At 38.6% G+C, this 22,864-nt stretch overlaps 1 protein-coding gene across 2 annotated transcripts in view; it reads left to right on the top strand.

The window, feature by feature from the left end:
- The first annotated feature begins 1,835 nt into the window (after nucleotides 1-1,835).
- Nucleotides 1,836-22,864, top strand: part of SUZ12 (SUZ12 polycomb repressive complex 2 subunit) — a 26,896-nt gene continuing 5,867 nt past the window's right edge. Inside the window, exons 1-14 of one of the 2 annotated variants that reach the window (XM_084491921.1) lie at nucleotides 1,836-2,521; nucleotides 5,116-5,162; nucleotides 5,258-5,322; nucleotides 10,034-10,102; nucleotides 12,609-12,658; nucleotides 15,665-15,750; nucleotides 16,654-16,698; nucleotides 17,131-17,362; nucleotides 18,125-18,227; nucleotides 19,055-19,160; nucleotides 19,620-19,797; nucleotides 21,113-21,204; nucleotides 21,654-21,797; nucleotides 22,520-22,677. In XM_084491921.1, the coding sequence (XP_084348047.1) occupies nucleotides 1,969-2,521; nucleotides 5,116-5,162; nucleotides 5,258-5,322; nucleotides 10,034-10,102; nucleotides 12,609-12,658; nucleotides 15,665-15,750; nucleotides 16,654-16,698; nucleotides 17,131-17,362; nucleotides 18,125-18,227; nucleotides 19,055-19,160; nucleotides 19,620-19,797; nucleotides 21,113-21,204; nucleotides 21,654-21,797; nucleotides 22,520-22,677 (1,928 nt within the window). In that variant the 5' untranslated portion in view covers nucleotides 1,836-1,968. The remainder of the gene's footprint in view (nucleotides 2,522-5,115; nucleotides 5,163-5,257; nucleotides 5,323-10,033; nucleotides 10,103-12,608; nucleotides 12,659-15,664; nucleotides 15,751-16,653; nucleotides 16,699-17,130; nucleotides 17,363-18,124; nucleotides 18,228-19,054; nucleotides 19,161-19,619; nucleotides 19,798-21,112; nucleotides 21,205-21,653; nucleotides 21,798-22,519; nucleotides 22,678-22,864) is intronic. The other variant, XM_084491922.1, reaches the window with a different exon arrangement.

The raw sequence follows: 22,864 nt of genomic DNA, 5'->3' as shown, positions 1-22,864 counted from the left end.
AGCCCAGGGCAGATCTGAACAAACAAGTTTTTAAAAATTAAGTCCTTTTTACAAACTAAGGAAAACAGGCTCAAACTATCAAAGCTTTACTATTTGGCAATCAGTACTCTACTTCCACAGGGCTCATACGTTCACATATTTGTTGTGCTACCCCACTCCACTAAAGGCTAGAGTCTTATCCTTAGTTCCTCTATTCACAGGCAGATCTGACTCCGGTGCCAGAGATTAATTGCCTAATTATCTTTCCTTCTCCCGTTTGGAAAATTGCCCTCTGGCTCCTCCTCCTGGTTCTGAAATTTAGAAGGATGAGCCACCAGAAGCAGCAGAGGCTTATAAACAGTAGGGAGGAAGCAGAAATAAATTTTAGGTTGTAACTCCAAAAGACAAAAAATTGCAACTATACAACATTTAGAAGCCTTTTTCACACATTGTGCAATTGTTTTTTACTTTTATCACTTGGCACAGGGTATCACTGACCTCAAGATCAACCTTCGATCACCTGAAGATGCTCCTCATTTGGTGTGCTGTTGCTATCTAGTCTCTGCTTTCAGAAGACTGGCAATAGCAATACCCAAAGCACCAAAAGTATCAGCAGGAAGTTCCCTGGCACTGAGAGAAGAAAGTAAATGTGAGGTCCTCAGAAACATACAGTGCATCAAAATGCCGCTGCCAGTAAGTAATTAAAGATACATTCAGAAATAATGAATGAATGGGCTGTAGAGAAGTTAAGTAGGAAGCAGGAGACCAAGAAACTAGAATACTAAGCAAAGTGATTATGGTAAACGGGAGAAAATGTATAACAATATTTTACAAACACTTTAATAATCACTTTTATAATCACTTTTTTTTTGTAGGGACAAAAAGTATAATGTGTCTGAAAAGGTGGCAATGATGAATTACAAAAATGCATGACAAATAATGGAGAAACAAATTACTGAGAAGACTGCATCAATATTTGATAAATGTGGAAGAAGAAAGAATCATAAAAAAATAATCGGGCAGGGAAGGTCTTCCCAAAACAATCTTGAAAGGTACAGCAGACAAAAAACAAGAGGCGATCAAAAAATACACGTTTTGGGTATCAGAAAATAAATGAACTATAAAAAACGTACACGTAATTGTCTAAGTGCGTGTGTGAGGCTACATGCCTATACTTTCTTAACGAGCAATAACAGGACTAACATCAGATCCGAGTCCCCCCTCTGCCGATAACGTGGGGCACGTTTTACGGCGTGGCTGAGGCTGACAAAACATTTTCCCGATGCCGATGCTAAAACATTTCCGATGTCCGCTTCCTTAACGCCGGGAGCGAGGCAAGATGCGCCCGGCCGGCACCGTGTGGGGACCCCGAAGCGCTGCTGGCTCGCGACCCTCGGGCGGTGACTCCTGAGGCGCCTCGAGCGCGGGGACCGCGGGGCAGAGGCGGGAAGCGCCGCCCGTCAGGAGGGCTTCGCCTCAGGAGGGCTTCGCCTCAGGACGGCCCCCGCCGCCCCCTTCCCCTCAGGGGCCCGGGGTCCGGCGCCGTGCCCCCGGTTTTACCACAGGACCGGCGCCGATTTGAGCGGGAGCCGAGCGGGCTCCTTCAGCGCCCGGCTGCAGGGGGCAGCGGAGCGGGCGGCTCGCCTCAGGGGTTGGGGGGGGGTGCGCTGGGGCACCGCGGGGCTCGGAGGGGGTCGGAAGGGTTCGGCAAGGTTCGGAGGGACTCGGAGAGGTTCGGCAGGGTTCGGAGGGGCTCGGAGGGGCGGGCCCCGGGCGCGAGGCGGAGGCGGCCCCGCTCTACCCAGCATGCCCCGCGCCGGGAGGGCGAGCGGCCCTTTCCCGCGAATTCAGTTCAAAGGAGGGGGAGGGGAGAAGCGCCAAGCGGCGGAGCGCACCGACCAACCAAACTCTTCCAGAACCATCCGTGCGTCACGCGGGGGCGGGCCCGGCGCCGGCCAATGGGGCGGTGCGGCGCCACGTTCGGAGCCAATGGGAGGAGGGCGGGGGCGGGCGCGTTGCGGGCCGTCGGGTTCGGCTGGTCGCGGCGCTGAGGAGGAGCGGAGCGGCGGCGGCGGCGACTTGGAGGAGTTGGGGCTCGGCGCTTCCCCTCCCCCCGCCTCGCCCCCCGCCCCCGGCCGCCCCCCCCCTCCCCGGGGCCCGCTCGCTCCCCGTCCCCCCGGGGCGCTCCCGGGGGCCAGGCCCATGGCTCCTCAGAAGCACGGCGGAGGCGCGGGGCCCAGCTCGGGCTCCGCCGGCGGCGCCGCCGGAGGAGGAGGCGGAGGAGGAGGAGGCGGCGGTGGAGGAGGAGGAGGAGGCGGAGGAGGCGGCGGGGGCTTCGTGGGCTCCGCCGCGGCGGCGGCTCCGGCCGGGAAATCCGGGGGTGCGGCGGGCGGCGGCGGCGGTGGCGGAGGAAGCGGTTACTCGGGCGGCTCCTCGGCCTCCTCGGCGGCGGCAGCGGCGGCGGCGGCGCTCCCCCCCGTGAAGAAGCCGAAGATGGAGCAGATCCAGGCCGACCACGAGCTCTTTCTGCAGGCCTTCGAGAGTGAGGAGCGGCGGGGACCGGAGGGGGGGGGGGGGGGGCGGCCGCGGAAAGGGCGGGAGGAGGAGGCGGGGGGTGGGGGGGGGAAGGGGGAGGCTGTGGGGAGCGGGGGGGAGGCCGGGGGGCGGCGGGGCCTCAGCCCCCGGCTGCCCGCCTCGGTCCCGGCCCCCGGCGGGCTGCGGGGCTCTCGGGGCGGGCGGTTGGGTGCCTGCGGGGCGGAGGGAGAGGGGGCTTCCCCCTCACACACACCTCGGGACGGGGAGCTCCGGCTCGCCCCCTGCCCCCCGTCCGGGTGGTTTTCTTTGTCTCGTCCCCACCGGCCCCCGGTTGGGGCTGCGGGGCGGGCAGGGAGCTCGGGCAGCCCCGGGAGAGGAGCGGGGAGCCCCCGGGGGCGCGGCGGGGACGCTGGGGGATCGCTGAGGCACGGGCACGGCTCGGCCCTCAACTTAACGGGGCTCGGAGGAAAATCGGGAGCGCCCTGCGGAGTGCGCGGGGGGGGTCCCGGGACCGCTGCTGTCACCGCTCGTGCCTCCCCGCTGCGGGCGGTGACAGTGCTGGGGGAAGAGTTGGAGCTCTTGGTGTCGCCTCAAATCCCTCGTAATGTCGGGTCCTTTCAACCTGAGCCTCGTTAAGGAAGCTGCGGGATCGATAATAGCGCGCTGCGAACAGGGCGAGTTGCAAACGGGAGTTTTAAGATGTTTGCTCAGTGTTCGGTGTCGGAGGCTGGGGGGGAAAATTTCCCTTCGCGTGCCCCCGTCTGTCAGAAAAGGGGAGGAAAAGAAGGGGGCAGGTAGGGATCGGGGACGTGTTACAGCGCGAATGTGTCACAGCTGCTAACTCTGGTGCGAATACTGTGGAAAACCTGCAATAAGTAAATATTGGGTTAAAAAACCCTAACATGCATAGTATTGAATTGCATTCTTCTCAAATATTTTTGTCCCTTCTCGAGGTCATATGGCAGAAAAAGATAAAGATTTATTTTCAGCTTTTCCTGAGCAGTATGGACTTCTGAAACATATGTCTGTTTGCGGGTCGAAAAGTGTCACAGAATTTTTCTGCTTGGGGAAACTGAAGTTGAAACACCAGTGCACTGTCTTTAAATTACATATTACGTCACATAATTTGATGTTTTCCTACCTTTCTAAACTATATTACAGTTTTTTGGAGACTAAAAAATTGAGATCTTTCTTTAAAAGTCGTGACTACGTATTTTCACTTTCTGTTAAAGCGCACGTTTCTTATCTGTATTCTTCAAGTCACATTACCACCAATTCATTAGGGTGGTAGTTCTTAATTTGCATTAAGCAGAATTTTACTGGTATTCATGAGGCTTCTGAAAGTATAGACTGGGATTCTTTTAAGATTTCCTTCTCTTTAACACCTACACACCTTTCTAATAATAAATTATTTAGGGTTTTATGTTCATAGGTTTATTTCTACACTTAAGTCATATCTTTAAAAATGGGTGAAGAATATGTAACACTCTCCTTTTTCACCTCTAATCACAAAATTCCATAAACCAGAATAAGGTTTTCAGCTATTTAAAATAAATGCTTTGCCATAATACACAAATAAAAACATTATATTTGTTAAGAAATAAATAGCTGTTTAGTTTCTTCACGTGGAAAGCTGAGGCAGCGCTAGTAGCCTTAGCGCGGGCATCTAGGCATTTTCCCTATCTCTTGCTCTCTGTTTGTTCTCTCAAGTTATTTCCACGTTTCTTGCTGATATTACCTAATCAAGGTGGCTGAAAAATGGTATTTTTCAGTTTGTATTGTATTTCTGTTTTAAGAAAGAACCTGATGCAGACAAAAACTCTTTTTGTCCTGATTTATCTTAATTGGTTAAAACTTAACTGAAGGTCCGCTTTTCTGCAGGCATGTCTCGCTCTTTTGAACTTTGGTTATTACACCTATTTCGAGTGATGCTGCCCTTTCATGTCAGTATCGAGCAGAGCTCTATTATCTTCCATCAGTTTGCACTTTGAAACAGTAGTTACTGTAGCAGAATCAACATTTTTCTGGTCCCAAGAGTACAAGAGATTTTGGAAATGAATTTTCCAGCTTAAATGATCTGTGCTGTGTCGTAGTCAACTGTCACTGCCTATTTCTGTTTTGGTACCTCGTGCAAGTGACCTTGGTACTTTCCAGAAGGATAAAACAATCGAATCATAAATTGCCTGACTCTGTAAATTTAGTGTACTCTTTTGGTCTTGTACCAGACACGTTCATTAACTCGGTGAAGAAAATTTACCTGTTCAACTACAAATTGTAATACATTGAGGTATTTTTTCTGCCCCTCTCTAATGCAAAGCCTGTAAGAAGCATATTTTGTGAAAAACGAGCATAGTTGTCAGGGTTGTCGTGACCAGTTTATGCTACCTTAAACAAGAAGTTGCTTTGTGCTGTACAATAGATGGAATAACCTTTGACTTATTAACTTAGGGTTATTTAGACATCACGGTGCTTCACTTAAACTGACTTTTGTGACAGTTGTTTAAAACAATCAACCAACATGTTAAGCTTGATAGTACTGCATCATGGCTGTTGCTCTAGAGGTTTAAAGCATGTTGGATAACACGTGTTTCTTTCTCTTAGAACCAACACAGATATACAGGTTTCTACGTACACGGAATCTCATAGCAGTGAGTAATTGGTCTTTTATCACTCCTTTACTTTGGATTTGTAGGAAACTTAATTAAAGCATGTTAACCTTTTTCATATTTTTTTTTTCCTGCAGCCAATATTTTTGCACAGAACTCTCACTTACATGTCCCACAGAAACTCCCGAACAAATATCAGAAGGTAAAATAATTTTTTGAAAACTATCTTCTGCTACTTCATTAACATTTTGGGATTAAATAAATGAATAGTGGAGGGTGATGTCTGCTCTTCAGATGGTGTATAAACCATTGCTGTGTCTTTTTCAGGAGCTTAAAGGCATATGTTACTTTACAGTTGATTTCTGAGACCTAGGAACTTTTCTGGAATGTTAAGTGTGTGTGACTTTACACTTGTGACTTGTTTTGGTGTTGGGAATATTCAAATATGGAAAACTGTCTGCACAGCCCTAACCTAACTGTCTGTATTTGTTTTCTGTTTTGGGAAGAGCTTCTTAAAAACAAACAAACAAAACTTCTGGGCTTATGAAATGCTTAATCATAAGTATAAGAAACATGTTAGTTTAACCACTTATTTAGAAAATCAAACAAAAAAATAAACAACAAACACTTCTATTTTGGTTTTGTTAATCAGTCTTAGAAAGAACCAGTACTCTTTTCTGTAATTATATTAACTGAAAAATGATTTAATTTATAGCATTTTACAAAAAAAAAAAAAATCCAGCAGAGGCTTTAAAAAGGTTGTTTTGAGCTGGATGTATCTGAGAAATGGGCTTCAGTTTTGACATTGCAAAATACTTGTTCCTATCATATGAGGTGCTACAGCTGCATGTCAGTTGCTCTTAAAATACATAAATATTGCATCTCGGAATGTGCGTGTCGCAGTTGTACATTATTTATTACTAGAACTGCAAAGTCCTTTCAGTTTTATCCCCCTCACTGAAACTCATTTTTTTATACTTTGGATTTCTTGTAGAGTGAGCACTGAAAATATTTTAACATTTCAGTTCTTACTACATGTGAACAATTACTATAGGACTAAAATAATTAATCGTGAACACTTAGGAATAGCAACGATCTAATTTTTGCAGACAATTCTAGTTTAAACTATATTTGTATCTTAAGGAGGTAACTTTTGAATGATCTATCAAGAGAATTTGCAGATTTTAATTAAAACAGGATATATTTAGCATTCTCAGATCTCATAGATATTGTTTAATGCTTTTGCCGTTTTCTTAAAATTGTATTAATAGCATACAACTTCAAGTACTTTAGGATGTATACTGCTTGATCTCATCCTGTCCTTTGATCATTTTTTTTTTTAACTTGAAGTTGCTGCTTGATTTTTCTTAAAGAAGTTACCAAAAGGAATTGTTTGCTTATTTTAAAATAGGCTAGAGCCAAATTTTAAGAAATAACATTCAGGTGCTGTTATTGTTTGTTTGCTTTACACCAGAATTGTGCAACAGGAAATTGTTCTTGCTTACTACCAATTTTAATTTATAGTTGATTGAAATGCATATGTTCTTTTACCTGAATCTTATTCTGTTTCTTTGAATGTTTGCTGTAGTTGCTGGGAAACAAGAAGTGGTACTTTGCATGTACATTGTGTTGTCCACTGTTCCAAATTCCGGTTCAAATTCAGCCGCACAAGTAATGCCTAGTTTCTCTTTGAAACATACTGATTTTTATTGCTGCCCATAATACTCTGTTCTAGAACTGTGACTTTGGTTGCTTGGTGTTTTCATCCATAACAGACAAATTAATAGTGATTTCCCTCACTAGTTTTCTGAAAATACTGGCTTACTGAAATCAGTCTGCTAATTAGGTCTTGGAAGAAGAAGTAAAACACTTGAGTATGTTTTTCTTTCTAAAAACACAGTGATGCTGCAACAGAAGTAAGCCAGCACAGTTGAGGAGGGAAAAAAACAAAACAGTTGCTACGGAGTGTGTTCTCCTCTGGGTGCCCCCTGCCTTTCCGTGCTATGTCAGTACTGTGGTCTCTCTCTGCCGAATTAAAAGGCAGAAGTTGTAGCTTAAAGGTAGTTCAAACTGTTTGGCTGTTTTTAGGACATTGACTGAGGGACTTGAACTAAACCTCCCCAGGAGTCTGTTTGCAGACATGCTGGCAAACACTTCCAAATGTGCACAAGGCCTTAGTTGCCATTCCTCATTCAACAGAAATTGTTAAAGTATAGGGTCCTGACGTGTTGCTCAACGTGAGGCTTTAACAGAGAACAAATATCCAGACTAGAGTGGAAGATCCTATTGAGGCTTACATTTGGAAAGCTTTACATACCTAACTTTGATATAGCTAAAATTTTGGCAGAGTTCTCTCTGCAAATAATTATCTTCTAGAGCTGTGTAATTCTTAGTCTGCTTACATTAACCTTTACAAAGTATGCAATGTATTTATTTTCCCTGTAAGACTTAATAATTTTGCTGCTCTTAAATTCCCGATCATTGTTTTGATGGCCATTTTGATAAAAACGATATCATATGTAAACTAAACAAATTATCACCAAGATGTATACAGTTTAACTATTACAGTAGTAATTATGGCTCCGCATCTTTTATCTCTAGCCCTACAGCAGTCTGAGAAAAATGCCAGACAAATTTATCACTTGGAGGTAGGGAAGTAAAATTGCATTTTTACGAAGAAACGATCCATTGATGTTGGTTTATATGTTTAAGACTGAGAAAATGTTGATAATGACCAGGATGCTTAAAGTATAGGGAGTAAGTTAATGAGCAGGTGTCAACTTACGCTGTAAGTCTTCATTGTGTTTTGTTTCATTGAAGGCAACAATTGTTTGAGCAGTATTCTTTGATAAAATTATACTTTATGGAAAATTAAAATGGATTTTCGGCCTGTGGGGCTGTCTTTAGGTGTCACTGTCTTGCTAGATGAAATGATGTAGATGGAAAAATGATACTGTATTAATGAAAGTTGCTTCCTGTACAGTATTTGGATAAAGGCGTATTTTTTTATTTAATGCTGGAGTAATGGCATGCTACTATGATGTGACTCTTAATACTTTGTTAATTATTACTGTGCTGTACTGGAGTAAGAGTGGGTGGAGAAAGGAATGTGCAAGATGCACATACTTGTAGCCCAAGTAAATGCTGTCCTAAAAATCCTGGGTGTTAAGGGCTATTATAAACTCAGTTTTGTCCCCCCTTATGCGTGAGTAAGGAACACAGTAACATAAAAACAGTTCTCTGGGTTAAAGGAATGTCAGTACTTCCTTGTGTTCATACAAGTTAACTTCAGAGGTAACAAATCTGATTTAAGTGTTTTCTTGTTGTTGCTATTTTTACCTTTTTCTCAAAGGTTTTGAGGGTTTTTGTTTCTTTCTTTTGACTAACCTGAGTTTGACATTTGGAAAAGTTATGCAATTGTTATTTGTGAGTATTAATGAACCAGAAAGTTTAAATGCAAGCTGTGTTAGACAGCGATATACCTTAGGAAAGGTTGTGAAGCTCCCCCTTTCTTGAAATGTTAGTTGGTTTCTGGCTCCTGTTCTGGCCATGACTTGACTTTGCTCTAGCTGCTTTGAGGGAAGTCTTCAGTCTGAATAAAGCCCTCTAAAGATCGGTGTGCCTGCTTGCTGTTCTGCAGACTGCTGGCTGATTTTGAGCTTGTGCAGTGTGTGCGTGGATGTTTTTCCCTTAGAATCTGAAACTTTCAACTCCTCTGTTCTTAACGTATCTAAAACTGAGCATTGCAAGATTCATATTAATAATCCCACACTTCAGCGTAGTTGAGTCACTTCTTGAATCTGTCATCTGCCTGAACTTGAGGCAGAGTAGAGCTTTGAATCAATTATTGTTTACTACACAGAATTATTTTTCTTACCTGACTGCAAACATGTACTTGGCTTTCTGGTCCAGAGTTACTATTTAGCCACATGTAACAAAATCATTCAGAGGTATTAAATGCTGAATGTAGACAATGTTTGACATCAGTGTGTTCAGTCAGAATGTAAACAATGCCTCCTGCTTCCCCATAGAGGTCACCCCCCGACACTTTAATAAAAAAAAAATCATGTATTTGCCAACAGATTATTTTCTTTTCATCTCATTTCTCTAAGGTATAAGATGCAAAGAATGATACCCTTACTGTTTTTGTACCATTACTCATCTGTGCAGTTCTGTTTGCCTCTAAGTCCAAACATTAGTTTTCCTTTAAAGAGAAATTGAAAGACTAGTCTAAAAAGTATAGAATAACTTCTGTTCATGAGTGAGCTTCATTTAGCAATAATATTAAATGATATATATATATTTAGTAAAAGAGGCTGAACATAGGAGCATGAACAAACTGGTATTGTCAGAGAGAAAATATTTATAAAGAGGTTATTCTCTGACATTGTTGTCATGTTTTTTCCTCTGTTTCTTATGAATGATTTCTAGGAATATCTTAAAAATTTGTTGCTTTTTCTACTGTGTACATCTGATGCAAATTTGTGGAGAAAAAATCTTTGATCGTTAGGCTTTCAACTTTTCTTCAGATAATGTTTTCGTTATTTGATCAAGATTAAAGTAGTGATGACTGGAGAATTAACTTGAATGTTTCTAGATGTCATGAGTGTTGCTAAAGCAAGAAGATTTTCTTTGAGCTAAGTTGAAATGCCGTTAGACATTCATAGAAAAGCTGAAATGCTGTTAAACAGCACTTACGAGCAGTTAGATCACTTCTGGAAGGTCTCTATTTTCATTATTTTGATACTGCTTGAGAAGCTGTATTGCAGATACTTATGTAGGGGCTTTGTGAATGGAAGGCTAAAATTGCATATGTAGGTAGTTTTTAATACAAAATCAAGTCAAAGTTTTGACTGATTCTTCTTTTATATATGGGAACAGTGGCTACATTTCTTTCTGCTTTTTCTTTACAGGAAAACGTTCAAAGTAGATGACATGTTATCAAAAGTAGAGAAAATGAAGGGAGAACAAGAATCTCACAGGTACTGTTCTGCATATATATGTTTGTGTGCATGTAGGAATGCTAAATCAAAAGGCTTTTGGATTGACAAAATGAAGGTGATAGAGTAATTATTAGAAGCAAGGTATTCTGCTGAAAACTTGGAGAAAAGCAATGTTGGATAAACTCTCCTAATATTTGTAGTGCCCTTTCTTAAAATGTGTAGAAGCCTGAAAGAGGTATTTGTCTTAACCTTTGTGATATTGATTATATCACTAATAACTAATATGTATGTGCTGAAATTTAAATAAAGTAATAGTATTTTCCTGTAGCTGCCTTTGTTCATCGGGAGGGGGAGGGGGAACGCTTACAAAAACTGTTAGCATTATTTAAAAGATCTTATCGTTGTCCTTTTCAAGCTGTACCAGGGAAACTAGTTATAAAATGTTTTTATTAAAGTCAGTAGGACTTGCAGTTTTCCTTTTGTGATTTTCTAGTGAGAAATATTGCTCAGTCAGAGATTTATCTTGTGATCTGACCACACGCATTTCTGAACCTTAGCATAATTCTAGCTGAGTAACAGTGTTCCGTCTTTAAAAAGTAGTTGGATTATTTCAAGTCTTAATTCAATACGGAATTGTTAGACTGAGGGGGGGAAATGCTTAATGAATTATAATTGTGAAATGGTAATTTAACTTACCTATTGATTTTGTCATCTTAATTATATAACACTTATTTAAATGTTGGATAAAGCTCACGTTTTGTCAGGTCTTACTACGATACTTCAGAAAAAAATATTTGACGTTTGAACTTGCTGAGTTTGCCGTGTTGTATTTGGTAAAAGTCCAAGTTCAGCAGAGGCGCTGAACTTGGGAATGATGCATTTCAGTTCATTTTTATCCTAGCCAATGGCAAAAACAAATTGCAAGTCTGCATAGTCTGTTATTTCAGCACTATGACGTGTCAAGAAAAAGTTTGAAAAACTTGCTCACAGAAGTAATACAGCGTACAGTATGTTCACATTTGAATGTGATAGATAATGACCTTTTTTCTTCTTAAAATTGTTTTCTTTATGTATGATTTAGTTAAACACCTAAGCTTTTTGTGAAGATATATATGATGGGAATAAACCAATCCATTGTAATGACTTCCAGAATTATTTTCTTCTAATCTACACAATTCAGCCCAAGATCCGTTTTAATCCTGCAGGTTGGCTTTGTGTTCTTTTTAGGTAGAAAGATTGTAGATGATTTGCCAAAACCCTTCTTTTTAATGTACTTAATGGATAATGAGAAACAAAGCATTCTGGAAATTGTAAGACAAAAACAAATGTTGAAAGACTAACCTAAATTGCTGGAATGTGTGAAGACCCATTCAGGGTTTTTTGTGGTGTGGTTTTCTTCTTAACCAGCTATTCTTTTTCCATAGTGTTTGCAAATAATTAGTCTGCCTCAGAGGCAACCATTCTAGATGGAATTTAGGTTGAAACAAATTTATAAATTCTGTGTTTCAAGAGATTTTATACATTTTGCTAATAGTATTGTTCATAATTATCTTTTGCTGTGTATGTTATGGTTGCTTAATAGGCAAATCTCCCTTAAAAGATAAGGATCAAGTTGAAACAGAATATAGATTTGTTTGTGTTGGTTTTCTGCTTTCAAAACTATAAAAAAAAAAAAAAAAAAAAAAAACACATTTTAATCTGGAATTGGTCTGGAGGAGTAACATGGCTGAATGATGCAAGTTGGTGTAGACAGAATCCTTCAAATGCTCATGGACACTTGTTACCTCAGAGCTTTCAGGAAAGTGTTTAAAATAGGTTTTGAATGTCAGGTATCTTTCTGAGAAGTTGATGAAGATGCTTATCTAGTGTTCTAGTGTGACAGACGCTTTTTGTAAATTCTGTGCGCCTTAAAAATACTGGGTGTTTTTGAAACCCATTTAATTCTGGTTTTGTGAATACTTGCTTTGAATTGAAACGCGTTCTCTAATTAACAAATTGAAATAAAATGGGCCTATGATCAGCAGAATAGTTTAGCCCACAAGCTGCAGCGCTATGAAACAAAATAGATGCAACTATTACTTTGTTTGCATGTGTTATACCTCTGGCTTCACTGTTGTGAAGATTCTGCTTAGTGAACTTGAAATACTTGTACAAAAATTTTGATACCAAGTTCAGGGTGAAGTTCTAGACCATTTCTACCAAAAATCATTCTGTTGTTGACAAAGGTTTAGGAAATGTCTGCATGCCTGTGGTGGCAAGATCTCACCTCTACATACAGCACCCTTCTACGGAAGTGTTTAGGCCTCTACCTTTTCCCCCCACCCTCCCCAGTCATGGAATATAGAGAGTGAATCCGTCTGGAAAGAGAAGACTGGTCTACAGCTGTGCCTTAGTGCATGCTGTGCCCAGACAGTTTGAAAGCAGGTGGAAGGATGGGCTCTGTTGTGGTTAGGCCTGTCCTGACCATTAGTGAATGGAGTGGCTGCTGTGAGGAGAAAATACTTCTTTGTTCTAACATAGCCTTTCTTTTTTTTTTTCTGTTTAGCTTGTCTGCTCATTTGCAACTTACGTTTACTGGTTTCTTCCATAAAAATGGTACGTTTGCAAAATTCATTCATTATACCGTTAATTTGTGTAACACCTTTGAAATTAGTACAGATTTGTGAGCGGAATTTGTGAACAGTATGTTACAATCTCTGCTGCTTGGATGCAGATTTTAATTTTGTTATTCTGTCCTGTTATTTACAGTACCTTTAATTGTTCTTTCAATATGTGTTAGTGTAACTGTAAAGTTAAGTAGCTAACGCTTCCAGGGTTTTAGTCAAAACAGTGATTTTGATGAATACTCCATCTTCATCCATTCAAACTTGAAGAAACTTGAAGTAGAGCTTGATGAAAGAGTTCCTGAAGAAAGATTTTATGGACATAGGACTTTGAAGTATTTGAAGTATCTTTTACAAACAAAAGGGAAAAAAAAAAAAACACAACAGAAATTAAAATCATTATCAGCTTTAGAGGTTTTGAATTTAACGTAGAAGTATGCGAACAAATTGTATCAGGTAGAGCCTAGAAATGTGGAAAAGGCCATGCTGGGGATTATAAGAGTGCAGCTGAAAACGCTTCTTGGTGACTTGCAATAAATTTGTGGGTTTTATGCACATAAGGCATTACCTCTCAAAATTGGAATATCTGGACTTCCCAGACCAGAATGAACGGTTCTGTTCCTTTAACAAAAGCAGAAGTTACGTGCTGTATGCTGTATAGGCATGGGTAAATTCATTGTCTTTTTACTTTCCCGGAAAGAAAAAAATTACCTGTTTATCCATTAAAATTAAGCAGTGTTTCTATTTTTTTCAGTTAAAAATATTCTCTATAACATCTTAGTCCTTGGATGTAAAAGCTACTTCAATTCTTGTAACGGGTTCTATGCTTCAGTCTGGAATCTGTCATGTTCCATCAAACTATTTTGTGTTTAACTGGATCTGTTCAAGTCAGATGTCTGGAAGATAAAGTTGCAAATGTCTAGATTTCAGAATCCCTTTTTTAGTAAACTAATGTCATTCTGAGAAAGTTCTTCAAGTATCTTGGCTTGTAAAGTTCTGCTTCTGGAATTCCGCTTCAGAATGCTGCTGGTCTCAGTGGATAATATTCATCTTGTTTCTGTTCTTATGAATTTCATTTTATATGTTGCCTGCAGATCTTTAGATGAGAAAACAACACAAAATGAGGACTACTGGGGCAACAAGTAATAAGAATAAATACATCTTAAGTTCAAATGCTGTTCTGGAAGGATCAGATTTTGAAGATGTTAGTAAATTCCTCACACATGGAATTTAACCTAGTGGATAGGATAGTTGTCTCATAGTTTCTGCTGACTGGCCTTGCCTTTCTTACTGTGTAGTAGAGGTGGGCTGTAGGAGAATTTTGAAAATGTTTGACTTCTGTGTATTTTCAAATGTTTAGATTTTTTCTGGACTGTTAGCTCTTAAAAAACTCCGTTTGCTTTAAGAGAGAGCGAGAGTATGATGTCTCTTTGTACCATGTAAACAAATGTCCCAACATAAACAATGTATACTTTGGTAAATATAAAATATAGAAAATATTTAAATTAATGAAGCTGGCACAGTTAGCATACTATTTGTCTGGATAGAAAAATATTTAGGAAACTCTTGAAAGAAGAGTGTGTGATGGCTTTTTTGTTTGTTTTCTGAGCTTCTTTATTTGCTAAGAAAAGATTTCTAATATATCTTATATTTAAAATTGAAAAAATGTTTTTTTAATTGCTAGTACCTATAGAGGACTTACTGAAACTTTCAACTGAAGCACGTTAAGCTTCTTCAAAGTAACATCAGGAGGGAAGCAAGTGAAGATGCATGGGTTGAGTTCTCTTTAACATAGTAAAGCTTTGCTCTTTATACCTAGTGAGCATAAAGAAGTTTTTCATTGTCAGATTCTTTGTGACAGGGCTAAGCTTAAGTCATTTTGTCATTTAACTTCAAAATGTGTGTAAGCCCATAACGGTATTTGTAAGACTTTAAAAAGCAGAAATAGTTTCATGCAGATCTGTTCAATTTTGGATGATCGCTTTTTCAGAATTTCTTCCACAAATTCTATTTAAGCATACATGGAATATTTTAATCTTTTTTTTCCATATGAGGGCATATTTCCAGAATAACATCCATTCATGTGACTAAAATTTCTCTTTCTAGACAGTGAAATTTATTTTAAAAGGCAGTTCTTAGTTGGCATTGGTGATGTACGGCTGGTCGTAGCCATCTTGAAAATTCCAGGTTCTAGGAAACTTAGTGTGAAGAGGCTGTGATGCCAAGTCTTATTTTATAAGAATTTTTTTTGGGTTATTTCAAGAGTCATTTAACAGCTATTTGGCATAGGCTTAACTTCGTATAATTTTTTGTTGTTTTTCTTATAGCATCTGGAGCTTAAGTTTTGATAAGAACCAAATTCTAGGTTTATAAGCAGTAAAGTTAAAAACTATGGGAACTAATTTCACTTATCTGTAACTAGTGACTTTTCTTAAATCTACTGATATCTTTTTCTTCTGCTATAGAAATGTTTTGGCTAGATCGTGTCCTGCTGTGTCTCTGGACTCTTTTATGAACCTACACAACAGATTCACTTTCAGTTTTTACCCACAACACGTGCTCACTCACATGTATAGTGTATGCTGTTCTTTGGCAACTGGGTTGTCTTCACAATCCATCTTTGTACCTCTAGTTCTAGAATTGAGGTTTAGGAGGTAAGGGGGTCATTTTTGCAGTTTTTTTTTCTGTTTTTGTGAAAAATAAGGTAGAATTATTTTAAGGATGAAAAGAAACCGAGAGTAAAGAATGCCAAAGGTTTAGCAAGTTTACTGTTAAATGTTAAATGTCAATTATGCTAATGTTTTTAATCTGCTAGTAGTAATTAAGTAGGATATGTTCTGAAGTGGGAATTTACCATAAGCTTGGGCAAAATTGAACTTAGAATTGACTGGAGGTCTTTGTGCCTGAAAGTAGCTATGGTTAGAAAGTAATTGCAGATGAATTTACACCATTGAAGAGATTTTTAATTTTTCAGAACTTAAAATATTTTTCTGTTTAGATAAGCCATCACAAAACTCAGAGAATGAACAAAATTCTGTAACCCTGGAAGTACTGCTTGTGAAAGTTTGCCACAAGAAACGAAAGGTAAAAGTGATTTGACAAACCATTAATATGTATGAAAGCAAAATGTGTACCTGATTCTGGAACATCTATTTAACATTACTATACAAACAGCTAATAGTGAAATGTTTGTGTTGAGTTAAATTTAGTCTTTATGAATTAAACAGAAAACAATTTCTAATTACGACTGTAAATGATTCTTCAGAAGCAAGTGTACTTTTTTTTTCTCTGCTCCCTGAGAAATAACTGGAAGTCCTTATAAAGGCATACCACTTTATTTTATTTGAATTTAGCTTGCTTGTAAGTCATCCACTCATTCTGTATTTTGGCCACCTCTAATTTCACTTCTTTTTTTGTATCACATAATTAAACTGTTAATTCTTTTGGCTTAAGCAAATTGGGGAATCGCAATATCATAAAATAGTCTGTGCTTTTTAGGGTTCAGAGATGAAAAGGAAGAAATTGTAATTGTTTTGAAGTCCTCGGTCATCTGTCAAATCTTCTTTCCTTCCTTTTTCTGAACCTATGTTTTTATGTTGATCATCTCAGTTACTGCAGATTTTAGCTACTATGAATCAATTTTTATCTTTTTTTTTTTTCCCAAAAAAAGCATCTTTGAATTTACCTGCTGTTTTAGATATGTTAGTTTCATGCTAGTTGCAAGTTATCCTCACAGCTATGGGAGCAGCAATGCACACTATTATTTTTAATCAAAAAGGGAAATATTTACAGTGATAATTCTCTATTTTCCCTAAGAATATTAAACTGTTATGGCATAGTTTTAAGAGCTACTGTTGTTTCTAGCTAATTTTGTTCTTGTATAGATAAGTATAGTAAAATGAGGAGGTGCCAGTGATTATTTGAAGTATGTTTTACTGTGAATTTCATACTTAGGCCATCTTGCCTTGTTTTTTCAATATTACACAGTGTTCCGTGATCTATCTGAGAGATACTGAATATAGTAAATCCCAGGTAAGTGGTTCTTTATCTCCCAGATAGCGCATAAGTGCACTTTGTAATATTGGAAGAAGATAGGAAGCCCTTGGAACATATATATGTAACCAAAACATTTAATTTCTGTAGGTAAACTGAATTAAATTAGCATTAATGGCTGTTCTGCAGTTTTTCTGAATACTTCATGTCAGTGTTAATTTAATCACTTAGAGAAAGATGGCTGCTGTCAGAAGTGGTTATAAAATGCCAGGTTTCTTTACACTTTCAAATATCTGTTTTTACGTTTAGAACCTGGACTTGTTATTCTGCTTTAATTTACATCTGTTATAAGGCTTATTTTCAGAAAGAGGACAGGACAAGTACAATCCATAAGTAATACAAATTTTCACACTTAATGTCTTAATTTTGTATTCTAAAAGCCTAAACCTTAGCTCTCTTGTTTTCCTGCAGGATGTCAGTTGTCCAATAAGACAGGTTCCTACAGGTAAAAAGCAGGTGCCTTTAAACCCAGACCTCAGCCAAATAAAACCAGGCAACTTCCCGTCGCTTGCGGTTTCCAGTAACGAGTTTGAACCAAGCAACAGCCATATGGTGAAGTCTTACTCATTGTTATTCAGAGTAACTCGCCCAGGAAGAAGAGAGTTTAATGGACTGATCAATGGCGAGACTAATGAAAACATTGGTAACTTCAAACTTTAAATAGGCTTTTATGAGGTTTATCTTGCAGGCATGTATACAGTTGTCCTGATCTGTGGTGTAGGTCCTACTTGGAGAAGGCAGTCATAGATGAGTGACTGAGTTGGCTTTACTTGTTTTTACCCTTTCAAGATATAGCCGAAATACAGTTTGTAGCTAGAAGCTGTGTTTCTATTTTTGTCAAAATTTAACACCGCTTTTTGTTAATGTGTGATGGTGTTAGGCAATGCTGTGATGGGGGTGGCAAATAATGAAACTGTGGTCTCTGGGACTGCCTACATCAATGCTGGTCACTACTGACTCAGCTGGAGGTGTGGTCATGGTCTCTCATCAAAACTAAACGACTTGCCAATAAATACCTTTTTAAAAATTGCTATTGAGGTATTTTTTTTAATTTTATTAAGGTGTTAATGTTATATCACAAATGTTGCAGCCTTGAAGACTAATACAGATTGAAAACTTCCTTTTTTTTTTTTTTTTTTTTTACTATTTTACAATTGAAGAAGGAGGAAGGTCAAATTCTAAATTGTTTATGGTGACAGTAATACGACTGGACTACAAATATGCATGAATGTATCTAAAACATGATTGTCATTATGCTAAGTGCTCTTTCTATTGGCATTGAGCTGTTCATATGGCACATCTGACATAATCAGCAGCCAGTGATATTTTACAATTGCACAGGAGCTGTTTGATCATTTAAATTTGTGCCTATATAATAATTGAATGCAATGTTTGATATTTACAGATGTCAATGAGGAGCTTCCAGCTAGACGAAAAAGAAACTCTTCAAATCGTGAAGATGGAGAAAAGACATTTGTAGCACAAATGACTGTATTTGATAAAAACAGGTAATATTATCCAAAATGAGTATTTCTTCTGCTAATTGTTGGGATTTTTAAAAAATACCAAACCTGAACCTGTTTTTTGATTTAATTCTTGGATGTCTTTTGATACATTCTTAGTTAGTAGGTACAATAAGAGCCCAGGCTTATTGTCTTAAAAATAATTAAAAAAAAAAAAAAGCTCTACAGGTTTTGTAGTGCACGTTTTATACTGAGAACTATTCAGTGACAATAGTAAATTACTCCCTTTTATGAACTTGAATGTTGTCACATTAATATGCATCAGTTAGTATCAATATACCTGCCCAGCCTTGTGCTGTTGTAGTCATCTATCTTCTGCTAGTACCTAATGAAGTTCTGCGTTATTACGGTGAAATCATAGTAATGGCAAGTTGCTGTCTGGAATGATGTGCTGGTTATGAAGTTGTTACTGTGTTCTAAATAGAGTAAACGAAGGTGTTATAGTGGCTTCTGCAAGATGCTGTCAAGAAATAAAACAAAAGGTATCTGGTTTAGTTCTGCTGGGACACTTCTGTTTTAATATATTTCACGTGTGAAGAAAAAGTGTAGTTCGCCTCTTCCAGTATCTCTCACTGTATAAAACAGGATACTGAGGGGTCAGAAAACAAACAATTTTTTTCTCATATTTGCACTTTTTTCATTAGGGATCGTGTTTTTCCTAAGATTTACATTTAGTGGCCAAATAAATTTGCCTGAAGGTCTGCATTTAATTTCAGGGAAAGCTAGTTTCTGTGATATATATATTCTGCCTTATGATAGGCAAACGATAACAATGAGCTGCTTTACCCATAACACATATTTGGTGTTGACAGGCGCTTGCAACTTCTGGATGGTGAATATGAAGTGGCCATGCAGGAAATGGAAGAGTGTCCCATTAGTAAGAAAAGAGCAACATGGGAAACAATACTTGATGGGAAGGTAAGGGGTGTTTCAGTAGCTGTATGACTTGTCTTCACTTAAAAGATTCTGGATTAAGGTGAAATGCAATTCAAAGTGCAGTAGTCCCTGAAAATGGATTAGGTTAAGCAGACGATAGTACTTCTGGAAGGATGGAAACAAGTTAAATTTAGGTATTTGTTTAGGAAAGCTTTGGCTACACTGGATCATTACACAAGCAAATGTTAGTAACTGCAGTGGCCTTTCAGTAAAGAAGGCCTGAATACAACAAAAAGATCTCATGAGATTGAAGAATTTAATCTTAAATGTAGGGTGTGCCATCTCCTTCAGTTGTTCTAGTATATCTAAATGTATGTGTTGAGAACACAAGAAATTTGATTAGAAATGACATTTGTCCTCATTCTGTGAATTTTCTTTTATGAGTTTTGTATGTGGTAAGACACTAATTCTGGTGGGATTTTGCCTTTTTTTGCCCACCAGAGGTTGCCTCCATTTGAAACATTTTCTCAGGGACCTACACTTCAGTTTACTCTTCGTTGGACAGGAGACACAAATGATAAGTCTACAGCTCCTATAGCTAAGCCTCTTGCAACACGAAATTCTGAAAGCCTCCCTCAAGAAAACAAGCCTAATTCTGTTAAACCTACTCAGACTATAGGTAAGCAAACTTTGGTTTTGATGCTGAGTAGGGATCTGCTTAGCAATTCTGTACTTCAGGGTTCCTGACGCACTGGTGGGATTGCTTCAGATAAACATGAAAAAGCAAAAATGAATGGGTTTATGTATCCCATATGTTGTAATATTTTTAAGGTAAGGTAAATATTATCATGACTTTAAAGGTCCAACTATTTTTAGATTTTGAAGTGATTGTATACCATGGTCATAAATCATAAATCCTCATGTACAATAAATCAGCAGGAAATCTATGACCATGACTTCCATGATTGTCTGCTTTCCTACACTCTTTTTAACTGCTGTTCTACAAATACTTGAATTCACATTATTTAGGAGTTCACATTTTTACGCTTTGTAGTAAGAGTTTAAAATTTGGTGGATATCAACAGATCAATTTAGCTCTTGGAAAACATGGCTGTTATTGTGAAATGTGACAGAAGGTATCTAAAGTATTGCACTTGTATTTTGCATTTCTGGATAAAGATAACTCAGGTTGCTTCAGAAAGCTTATGGCCTGGCATTTTTGAAGCATTTAGAAACTTTTCATTCTATTTTTGCTGTAATGAAAGGCATGTCTTGTGAAGTTTTGGAATATAAAAGTTATATTTATCCTAGGTATTCATGTAAAACTTTAAGCACTATTAGAAAAAAATATATTAAATTGTTTAATATTTTTATAGGTATGTGTTAGAAAAGGTATGCATTTCTTTATGGCAAGTCTGCCAGGGATATTTCCCTTTATATAAGTTCAGCTGATCTGTATTGGTGCTGGTTTATACCTTGAAAATCTCAGTCTTTATACAGTTGGCCCCACAGTAATTTTCAAAGAATATGCAATCGCATACTTTTTTAAGCTCATGCGTAATTTAAAAACATTAACAGAAATAAACTTGCTGTAAAATGTTTGGAAGATTGTGGTATTAAAATGTGTTTAAATACACAAAAAAAGCCCAGTATTTTTGTCCTCGCAGTTGTTTACAGCTTGCAAAATATTGGGATTGTTGCTGCGTTGGGGATATTGATACCACAGACCATTTAACTGAACACTTGACGATGTACCTGTACAGCGGGTAGCATGTGTTTTTGGATGATAATTATGTCAAAGAATTAAACTTAATATAGTGGTGATGTATTAAATGTGAATTAGTGACTAGTTTTGTACATTTGCATAATTGTAATTTTCTTGATGTTTGTAAAATCATGTTTCTTCCTTGCTGTCCCACAACTTAGCTTAAAAATGTCGTCTTTACCTCTTCACTCTGAACTGAAATGCTTGTCTATACCTGTGTTTTTTTCAGCTGTGAAAGAATCCTTGCCAACAGACCTTCAAACAAGAAAAGAGAGGGATGTTTTAAATGAGCCTCGACAAAAGTTGCGAATATTTTACCAGGTATTGAAAATATCCAGGTATTGCAAGTAATTATAATGTTCACGCCTGAGTTGGCGAAAGTTTTGGTTTGGGCTGGGGGTAACTGTCTCATTTGCTACTTTTGCGGATATCTTAAGGGGTCTTAAATTCATGTAGGAAGAGCCATTCTACATTTCTTCTTACAGGAAGTATTCTAGGAAATTAATGTTCCTGGGGCCATGTCCAACATAGTCCAAAATACAAAGGACATCTTTTGTTAGACATCTGGAGGGGGAGAGGTGGTCTCCATAGGGGGCATGGGGAATTCTTGAAATACCATTGTTTCAGTAAAGTGAGCTCATTGAGCACTCCCAAGAACTTACTGTTACAGTAGAGATTTCCTGAAATTATGTCCAACCTTGCTGGGGGGTTGGAAGGCTAACAAGTGAAATTCATTTGATGTTAACGCTTACCTTTTTTGTTTGCATCAGTTCCTTTATAACAACAACACAAGACAGCAGACAGAAGCCCGAGATGACTTGCATTGCCCATGGTGCACGCTGAACTGTCGGAAACTGTATAGTTTACTCAAACACCTTAAACTTTGTCACAGCAGATTTATCTTTAATTACGTTGTAAGTGTATTTTTGTAGTTTAGTGGTGTGAGACGGTGTGCAGTTTGTCACAGATGACATATTGACTGCAGTGACTTTGTTGCTAGCTGGTTAAGTTGTAGGACTATCTACAAATCAACTGCAGCTTCCTTTGAATGTTGACATGTTACATGAGGCACAAATTTGTGGGTTGCATTCTGACTACAGGTGCTGCTTTTGCACCAATGTATTTTTTGTGATTTAAAAAGCAATGTAATCTACAATTGGTTAGAAGTCTCTTGACATTTTAGGAAGGCAGTAAACATTTAAAGTTAATATTTCCTTATGCTGATAAGGACCTATTCCTACTAGTCTGACCTTAAATAAAAATTGTTCTATGCTTATTTGAAGATAATGTAGTTTCCTATGACCACTACACTGCTCAGAAGATTATTCCAAAACTTTACTCCTTAGCTGGTTAGAAGTGTTCTAAGTTCTAGAGTGCTTGTTAGAAGAATTTTGCCAATCCTGTCCTTAATTTAAGAATTGGTTGTATTGAGTCTTCTCATACAAAACAGTAAGATCATAGAGCAAGGAAGTTTTAGTATAATTTGTTTCTAGCAGTTATTTATTTGGGTGGTGTAAAAGGAATCTAGAGCTCTGTCAGCTTATTGATGGGATGATATTTAAGGTATTTGAAATTGAAACGGTTACTTTAAACCTCTGGGTATGTTGCTAAACATATTTGCAATTATCTGTTTCAGTATCATCCAAAGGGTGCTAGGATAGATGTGTCTATCAATGAGTGTTATGATGGCTCCTATGCAGGGAATCCCCAGGATATCCATCGTCAACCTGGTTTTGCCTTCAGTCGTAACGGACCAGTCAAAAGAACTCCGATCACACACATACTTGTATGCAGGTAGGGAGGCTGAAAAGGTCTGTCCATACTTGTGTGGGATAGCATATGCACCAGACTTGTGAAACCTGGAGACTTTTACATCTATAGCTGTGTATAAGCAGTGTTAAATTTCACCAGCATTAAAGTATAACTGTTACTGACTGAATAAAAGACTTTTGAGGAATGATACCTTCACCTGTGATTTTAC

The sequence above is a fragment of the Aythya ferina genome (assembly GCF_964211825.1).
Source record: "Aythya ferina genome assembly, chromosome: 18".
Taxonomy (NCBI): domain Eukaryota; kingdom Metazoa; phylum Chordata; class Aves; order Anseriformes; family Anatidae; genus Aythya; species Aythya ferina.
Note: the sequence above shows the minus strand (reverse complement) of the source record. Positions and strands in the feature narration are given on the sequence as shown.